The sequence below is a fragment of the Populus euphratica genome, unplaced genomic scaffold, assembly GCF_000495115.2.
Source record: "Populus euphratica unplaced genomic scaffold, PopEup_1.0 scaffold5.1, whole genome shotgun sequence".
Classification (NCBI taxonomy): Eukaryota; Viridiplantae; Streptophyta; class Magnoliopsida; order Malpighiales; family Salicaceae; genus Populus; species Populus euphratica.
Window position 1 is genome coordinate 1,478,341 of NW_011499848.1, and position 9,621 is coordinate 1,487,961.

General features: G+C 32.8%; 2 protein-coding genes across 2 annotated transcripts; both read left to right on the forward strand.

The window, feature by feature from the left end:
* The first annotated feature begins 737 nt into the window (after nucleotides 1-737).
* LOC105113399 (uncharacterized) lies at nucleotides 738-2,008 on the forward strand. Its single transcript, XM_011009566.1, has one exon. It carries the CDS (start codon nucleotides 1,213-1,215, stop codon nucleotides 1,597-1,599), a length of 387 nt encoding a protein of 128 aa, XP_011007868.1. The 5' UTR covers nucleotides 738-1,212; the 3' UTR covers nucleotides 1,600-2,008.
* Nucleotides 2,009-5,175: 3,167 nt separating this feature from the next.
* On the forward strand, nucleotides 5,176-8,309 carry LOC105113409 (uncharacterized). Its single transcript, XM_011009575.1, has 3 exons — nucleotides 5,176-5,416; nucleotides 7,029-7,231; nucleotides 7,764-8,309. Exons 1-3 carry the CDS (start codon nucleotides 5,315-5,317, stop codon nucleotides 8,026-8,028), a joined length of 570 nt encoding a protein of 189 aa, XP_011007877.1. The 5' UTR covers nucleotides 5,176-5,314; the 3' UTR covers nucleotides 8,029-8,309.
* The last annotated feature ends 1,312 nt before the right edge of the window (nucleotides 8,310-9,621 follow it).

Consider the following 9,621-nt stretch of genomic DNA (forward strand, 5'->3'; position numbering starts at 1 on the left):
AGCTTATCGCTTGGACTTTTTTGAAGGTTGTTTTACTAACATGTTTATTCTAATGTATTTAAGTTTCAAAGCTTTACACGCTCTGCGTCTAGAGGATTTTTTCAATCCCTCCTTCCTGTTCTAAACCTTTTCAAGGCCAGTGGCATGCTAATTGGATTGAGTAGCTTTTATTTGTAAATGTATTTTATTTAGAAGTATATTAAAATAATTTTAAAGTGATAATATTAAAAATAAAAAATTATTCTTTTTAAATATATTTTCAAATAAAAATTATTTTTAAAAAATATCCTTCACCACGAAACCAAAACACTGGCAAGAAAAGGCAGAGGCATGGCATGAGGCATTAAGGTTATATTCATTGTTTGTTTGTTTGTTTTTCGTTTTTTTTTTTTTTCAGGGTTATTTTACAGCTTCCCATGAAATTAGGTATCAATCAATAAAATGGATGGCTCACCGAAAAAGGTGGTATCGGATACGAAGAGGCAGTGTTAGGTAAGTGTGTCGTGACCTGAGCTGGATTTGAGGCCAATACAAAGATAGCATGCATGTCGAGTCATCAAATGTGGCCTACTGCTTTACACGCACCTCCGTCCATTCAGCTACCTCTGCAGTCGTCCACCCCTTGGGAAAAACAAGCGGCACTAAAGTTCTGCAGCATTTGGCGACGATATGGTAGACACAAGAGACATTGAAATTGTCAATAACTGTGAAACATCGTGGCATTAGCCCTCAGTCTTATCTTATTCTTGCCCCCGCCGCAGTCTTGCATCCCAAACATCGCTATATAAAAAGCCCATTCTGCCCGCAAAACGTGGCAATATCTCCATGGGTCATTCAAGATCTTATTTTAACCCAGCTGTCCCTTGATCACTGAAAATTCATTGAACAGAGCCGTATACGGCGTTCAGTTCCAAATTGACAAAACTACCTTCGTGTAAACAATTTACCCTTCAACCTCAAGAAAAGCACTTGTTAACATGTCCTGTGCAGAGGGCAAGAAAGTGGCATGTGGATATATGATCACAAGAATCCACAGCCTGCGATCTCAACACCACACATACGTCCCTCGTCCAAGTTAAAAACCAACCTTCTCTAGACGCCAAGTTCTCCCTTCCCCTACAATACCATAAAATTCTTCTTCGTTCTTCCTCAGCGATCCCATCAATTATAGCTCCATTCTTTTGAAAACGCAATATTATTTGCAGCAAGAAAATGAAGAGTCAAGGAAATGTTAATCATGGTAGCAATACGAGACCAACTAAGGCTGAAGGTAAAACAACTGCAATAACGACAGCAGGGATGATGAGTACAAAGGCGAAAAAGAAGGACAAGAGCACTGCAGTTCAGAAGGTGGAAGAGGAGAGGGAGAATACAGGTGATGAATCGACTCAGATGGTGATGGAGAATTTACAATGTTGGGAGGATCAATGGCCATGGTATAGGGGTATTGTGGATGAGCAAATGTCATGGGGTTCCATTTGGTTGCCATTTTGGGATGTGGACTATATGGGCGAGGCTTATCGAGAAATGTTCAGTGATGTTGTCTGGGATGATGATATTTGGAACTTGAAGGGTATTGACAAGATACCGGATGAATAGAAAGAGAGAGGATTGATTATAATCTCTACACTGTTCGTTCAAATTTTACAGAAGAGTACTGGTTAAAGCCCGTGGTTGTTGCATTCTAATTTTGCTGTTTCTTCCATTCTGGCTGAGGCCTGATCATTTGCATGGTGACCAGCACCATGCAATCTAATCAATCTCTGAATAAATTTCCATGTTCGTTTAAGCAAGATAGGAAGGTCGGTTACAAATGTATTTTATATTGATTAGGTTGTTTAACCCAGTAAGGCAGTGCCACTTTCATTAGCATTCTCCAGTAATTAACCTGGGAATGTACGATAATGCAGCTAGTGGATTGAAGCTGGTATCAAAACCTCTATTTGGACGGGGAAGTTTATAGTGTATTTGTTTTTGTGGTTAAAATTATTGTTAAGATTGGATATAATCTAATTATGTATAAAACTTAAGTATAAAAGCTAATTCTTTATTTTAGTTTTTTTTTATGGATTTAATATATAAATTTTAATTTCAACCATAAAAATAAACACACCATTAGAACTTTTGGAATCTAAAATCTGACCAGGTTTTTGTTAGGCTAGGACCTTGTTCGGAATACAATTTAAAATCTGACTAGATTTTTAATAAAAAATAAATAAAAAAATGAATGTGGCTCAGTATAGTAATATGAGAGCTTATTTAGAACTAGCTAGCCGTGCGTGTTTTTAGGATTTTTTTGTTTAAAGTTAATATTTTTTATGTTTTTTATTATTTTTATATAATAATGATGTAAAAAATAAAAAAAATATTAATTAAAAATATTTCTAAATAAAAAATATTTTAAAAATAATTGTTATCTAAATACCATAAAGCAGCTCTGGCGTTCCATTTTGGTCCTAATTAGAAATTAGAAAATAAACTTACACCCGGGACAAAGGTTTGGGTTCAACTTAACTCTTTGCAGCTAGAGCGTATTAAGGCCCTCCGTGAGGCCTAGCCTGGTCTGACAGGTCTGAATTTAAAATCCAAGTCAAGTACAGGGCACTAGATTGACCAGGCCCATCTAGCATCCCGTGTGCGAAAGTACTGTATCTCCACCTATTAAGAAAGTCCTATGTGAAATTCATTTTTTAATGGATTGCATGGGGATTTGAGTTTCTCAGATATTTTCATCGTATTCTTAAATAACTATCCACTAAGAATATAGATTAGAGAATAATAAAAAATATAAAGACATGTTAGGAGCAATTAGACTTTTAAAAACATGTAAGAGACTGGACCTAACATAGGATAAATTGAGTTAACAATTTATTTATTTTGGATAATGTTGTAAAGACACGGCGAATTTGTTAAAAATCTTGCCAGGCAGGTATTAAGATCGTGGGAAAAAAAACCCGACCAGAAAAAAAAATTTATTTAATGTGAAAAAAAAATCAAGTATTGCTACAATAGTTTACATGTAGAAAAATTATATAAAAGTTAACTCACTGTAATATAATCAACTTAATATATTTAAAAATAATTTTAATGATAAGTAAAAATATAATTTAACTTGAAAAATCAAGAATATATCTTTTAAAAATATACAAATAATATGCTGAATTTACTTAAATTTACTTGAATTAACTGATGGAATATCCAAATCATGTCATGAGACCTTAATAATACTATATAAAATAAATACAATAAATATCAAGGTTAATTTTCAATTAACCCGACATTAAAGGGTGATAATGAAAACAAGATTAAATTAAAAAAATTAAGGAGTCGAATCAACCCGGATTAATTTACCAGACCCCGGTCACGAAACTGAGTAACCGTATAGAAATAAAATTGAAATTTGAGAGAGATAAACCGATGTTAAATAATGAAATTTGAGAGAGATAAACCGTTCTAAAAAAAACAAGAACACTAAAAAACCACATGAGCTAAACTAAATTAATCAATTAATCCTATAACTTAAATTGTGAGGCTAAGATAACTTCATAAAAAATAAATAAATAAAATCATGAAGCCGGATTATTAATCAACTCAATACGAGAAATAAAATAAATAAAAAAAGATAAAATAAAACTTGAGGCAAACTAGACTAGTTAACATCCCGAGTTATAAGACTATGATAACTCATAGAAAAAAAAATAAAAAAATATATGAAAGATAATTTTCAACCAACTCCATGTTAAAGGAATAAATTAAAAAAATCAATTAAAAAAATAAAAATTTAAATCAATTTAGATAAACTTGTCAAACCAGGATCGCGAGATCAATATAACTTTATAAGAAAAAAAATCATAAAATTAAGTTCTCAATTAACCTAATGTTGAATGGTAAAATTAAAAAAAAAACTTAAACCTTAGCTGATCCACAAAACTCATGATGCAAGTTACGAGATTATGATAATCTCGTATAAAATAAAATAAAAATAAAGATAATGTATTAAAATGATGAACTGAGATTCCGAGTTAACCTATAAAACTCTAACAATAAAATTAAGATAAAACTATAAAAAATAAATTAAAATAAACTATAAAACTCATTTCTCATTAAAGCTAACACCAAGATAAAGAATAAAAATGATAAATAAATAAATAAATTCTAGAGCCTAAATGTAAAAGGCCTTCGGATGTCATTATTTATTAGCAGAGTAAGAACCAGCACCACCCATGTTTTCAGCCCACACTATCAACTTCCATCACTTCTCCATATCATTGAGAAGGTGGTGACCTTTTTTTATAAAAAAAATAAAGAAAAAATTGTAATATTAAATATAAATATTTTTAGTTATTAAATAAAACAAAATATAAATACAAATAACCTAATATTTTTTTTATTGATTTTTTTTTGCGCCAAAGCTTTAGAATGTAAAATACGATAAAATTAGCAAATCGAGAATACAAAACATAATTTATAAAAGAATAAAGTTAAAGTGAAAAAAAATCAAATGAAGCTCAATGGGTTATGATTTTTTAAAAACTATTTCTTCACAGTCAAAAGTTTTCTTGAACATAATCTTCCCCAGTGAATTGAAATTTTTTTTAAAATGATTTGAAAAATTAATAGGAAAATAGGTACATAATTAAGATATGCGAATTATCTAAAACGTAATCCGAGTAAAATATAACTCACAGAATGAAGAAAATACTTCGATGGAGGAATGTGAAAAAAATTAAATAATTAAAATTTATCAGAATAACTTTTTATTTATTCCGAATGCTTATCAGTCGTGTTCATCATAGTTAAAAAGACAACAAAAGTAGTACATTATTCCTCTTTCGAATCAAAGATAACAGAAGAGCTTCTGCTCTTTTATCGGATTACAAAAAGAAAAGAAAAGCGTGCTAGTTAAATAATTTTTATTTTTTACACTACTCCACGTACAATTACTTTTTAAATCCTAGTTATATAAAAACTAAAACAATTTATTCTTTGTTTATAAAAAGATATCTTGCATGTTAAAAATCACCTCATTCACTAGATTATCTCAAATTCTACTGTTTTGAAACTGAGTGCCATGGCGCGTGCAAAACACAACTGAACGTCAACTCAACACATAAGGTTTCAAGCCATAGCATGTTACCACACTCATTAATATCGAGTGGGTCTTGAAAAGGTCTAATAAAAGTTAAATTTTCCCCGACAACCTCTCGCTTATTTCCACTCCTCCTGCGTGCAAAACAAGTCCTCACTTCAGTAGCTGCAGGAGATCGATTTCTTTCTCAAAGAAAGATAGCAAAAGAAGATTCGTAATTTTCAGATGGGAGAGGGAAAAGGGTCGACTCTGGTTCACCTCCTAGTGGTGGTTCTGTGTCTGGTTGCCTTTGGGTTCGCCATTGCTGCTGAAAGACGCAGAAGCACTGTACGCACCCCTTTTCTTTTCTTTTCTTTCCATTCCTTTCTCTCTCCTTTTTAGTATGTTTTTAGCTACAAGCTAGGGTGTTAGGGTTTTTGTTTATATTTCTCATTTTTTGTGGTTTGATTGATTGATCTCTGTTTTGTTACTAAATTTCTGGGCCCTGTTTCTAGTGTTCCTAGAGTCTGTGACGTTTTGTGAGATGAGATAAACAGGAGATCTGTGTGTTTTAAGACTTAGTGTGAGAATTATTGGGTTTTGTTTAATTTTGCAGTTGTTGTGATGTACGAAGGTAGAGAATTTGACTACAACCTTTTTGACGAGGGGTAGAGAAGAGTCTTGAAGTTGTGACCTGGCAGCTGGGCTGCTTCCTAGCTAAATGGTTAAATTTGACTAAAATGCGTTTCTTGAAATTAGCAAACGGCGAGAAAACCTGTATATTTGTGCTGGTATGAAATGCTGTGACTTGAACTGAAGGTGGTATGAAGGCATTGGGTTTTGACAACGAGTGAAGTTGTGATGACTGATAATGTGAAGGATTATTCTAAAATAAATGGTTGAAAAAAGTTTTAGTTTCGTGGACTTGTTAGTAACCGATGTAGCACGAACAATTTGTCTTTGGGAAACTATGTTGTTGCTCTGCCATAGTCTTTTATTATCTTCTTGAGCTTTCGTCCCTACAAAAAGCATCACATTAAGTATCACTGATAGGAAGATCAACCGTTGAAGTTATCAAATTGTTTTTACTTTAAGCTGTAACTCTTTTTCCCCTTTCCTTAATCAATACTGTCACTACTCACTAGGCTTTCTGCATCAGAACTAGATGGTGGCGGTAAATGAGTTGGGTGGCCTTGTTGTGATTCCCAAAATTATTTTAGTGATCGTAACAAGACCAAATTGCTTTGGTGACATCATACACCATGTAATCAAGTTTGATTTGGTTTTATAGTGGATGTTTATCTGCTCTGAAATTGATCCCACTATATGAAGATATGTGTGTGCAATTGGAACTCTAAATTTGAGGCATAACCTTTTAGTTTCTTGATTTGGCATTTATATCATCTTAATCCTGAAAAAAGGTTGAACTCTAGCATGAATCATTGCTGGACTACTAAGAGCCACTTGAAATTGTGTTCCTCTATCCTGAATTTCCTGATGGATACCTTAGGCTGTTGCTCCTGGTAAACAAACACTACACTACCAGAAGGGAACTGTAACAATTTGAATATGCAATTATAGAATTTCTTGTCACCACTTTGTTGATTTGTCTTCAGTGAACTGGAAGATGGAAGTAAAAGCTTGCAGTTCACTGTACTTGCTTTCAAGAAGTTCTAGAAAACAGGATTTAGGCTCAACAATTAGTGCTTTTTCAGCAACAGCAAATCCGCATAAGAAATCAGTGATCTTGTTTGATATGGCAGTGTGCAGGCAGGTTTAACTTGGGGTGAAAGCCTGTATTGGTCAGACAGGTGTTGCATTGGTCCCCTTCCAGTTGACAGTGAATAGCACTGTAGGCATATTGCTGTTTTACATGGCAATAAAGAATTTAGTCCTAAATTGTAATATCAGCAATCCAAGGTGTCTGTTTTTCATCAAGACATTGTTTTTCTGCAAACAGGGCCATATTGAAAAAGATGCAACAAACGCTACATACTGTGTCTACAACTCTGATGTTGCAACTGGTTATGGAGTGGGCGCTTTCTTATTTCTTCTTTCAAGTGAATCGCTATTGATGGGTGTCACAAGATGCATGTGTTTTGGGAGATCACTGGCCCCTGGTGGAGATCGAGCTTGGTCCATCATATATTTTGTTTCATCATGGTGAGAATTTTGACGCTCAGGATAATGCTCTTTATCCATTCTTGATAGGGAAACTTCATGCAATACATTGTTATCTGTCAAAACGCACAATTAGTCTCTCTTTGTTAAATTATCATTTCTTCTGCTGTCAAGTGAATCCCTGAGACAGGCACGGGAACACACACACACACACAAACCATTCGTATTACATTATGGTTTTCATTCTTTCTTTTCATGCCTATGCATCTTCTTGCCAGGATCCATGCATTCGTAGCTGGTGAAGTGACATGTTGTTGGAAATTACACATCAGTGATTAGTGAATTGACATAATGTTGTAAATTACAATTTGCTACATTGAGGCAGAGGATGACCTATGCCAACGTGGTTTCATAAATTAGTACTCTGTTTTGAGGATAACTGTGATTAACCTACATGTATCATTTCATCAAGGATCATTTTCTTTCTCCAGAAGTCTAGCATTTTTATCGTTCAACCTGAAACATTCTTGCTCTTTTTTTTTTAAAAAAAAAAAAAAATCTTATGCATCTGCAGGGCGACTTTTCTGGTGGCAGAAGCATGTTTAATTGCAGGTGCACAGAAAAATGCCTATCATACCAAGTATGTTGGGATGATCTATGCTCAAAACTTTGCCTGTGAAACATTGCGGAAAGGTGTTTTTATTGCTGGAGCAGTGTTTGTGGTGGCAACAATGATTCTCAATGTATACTACTACATGTATTTCTCCAAGGCTACTGCCACCAAGGCAGCTCTCAAAACAAATCGTACAAGTTCTGTTGGGATGACTGGCTATCCTTAGAATCAAGAACATGACCAGATAGCTGAGTTTTGATCGTGATGTTTTGAGTCTGTTGGTGATTCTGCTGTGCAAGTGTGCTGAGATACATTGCGTTTTTCTGGCACCATATAGCGTCGTTATGAATGTTACCATCATTTGAAAGGCTTGTGAAAAGTTTAGACGAAAAAACATGAAACATCAAGTATCGTAATTAAGAGAATTAGATCATCTGAATCCCATTAAATCTATGGCCTGTCCATGATTCTAGTTCATTTTAGCCTATTTTATTTGGTTTTACAAGCTGTTATCCGCGCGAGACTGGTTGCAAACCAGGTGCTTTGATTGTAATGTTTGCATTTATTTGATTTCTTTTGCCATGGTTGGTTGAACAGTAGGGCTTCATCTTGGGGGGTTGCTTCTGTCTGTTTGGATAATGGTTGTGGCAAAGCAAACTGTTGTAGGCGTTCCTTAACTGTCACAGTTAGATCCGGTGTAAAATATTTGTAAATCAAATATCAAGAGAGATTCATAAATTAATAATATAATTACTCTATTGAGGTTGGTATTTATATAAATTGATAGATTTAAAACCATTTATTGTAAATATATAACATGGATTCAGAGAAAATGATTAAATTTTATCTAAAAATAATATAAAATGAACCATCTTTTAAAGTGTAATGGTTCTTTTGGTTGATATGGTATAATTTAAGGTAGGGTGGTTTCTTTTGCTTTTTTCGCTCATATCTAGCAAAACTCTTTATTGCATTATAAAATAGGTACAACGTGTGGTGATGCTGTGTAGCAGTGTTCATATGGTATGTGAAAGTTTTGATGGCAGTGATCTTTTATTTAAGTTTAATTAACAAAAATTAAGCCTCTTGTGAGAAAAATATTATAACTGAAATTATTGTTTATTATCTCATAAATCATGCTGTATTAAGGTAGTGATTTTTTTTAAAAAAATCAATTTCATCCTCACACTGTTTCTTTGTACAATTAAGTTTTTTTGAGCCTAAATTAACATCCAATTGTATGTTTTTTTTTTAGGAGGATTGAATTGAAAGTCAAATGACCAAATAAAAAACAGGGGTAAAATTGGTTGGTGGTGTTTTTTATTTTATATAAAAAGTTTATTTTTATTTCCTTTGATTTTTATAAATTCAATTTTGATATCAAAATTCTACTCCTTATTTTTTAATACTTTTTAGTTAAAAAAGAAAGAGAAAAGGTACCGTTAATTTTGACAAATAAAAAAAAGTGATCATTGTTGATGATTCTTATTATCAAAAAGGTTGAAATTTGTGTTGATAAGTTTTATTTAATGAGAAGAGTTTTATATAAATATATTTTTCCCTGTCTTTTAAAAAAAAACAGATTTAACCACATAATTATTTTTGAATTTGAGGTTATTTTGATTTTTTGAGTTGTTTCTTGATTTTTTAAGGCCATAAATAGGTTTATTAAGATGTTGAGGTAATTTCGAGATTTTTTGGTTAAAAAAAAGCATATAAATGGGTTATTAAGCCAAAAAAACAAGAAACCTTGTTTTTATGACAACTATAGACACATATTGTCTGATGTCCTTTAAAGAATTAAAAATAAAAATAAACT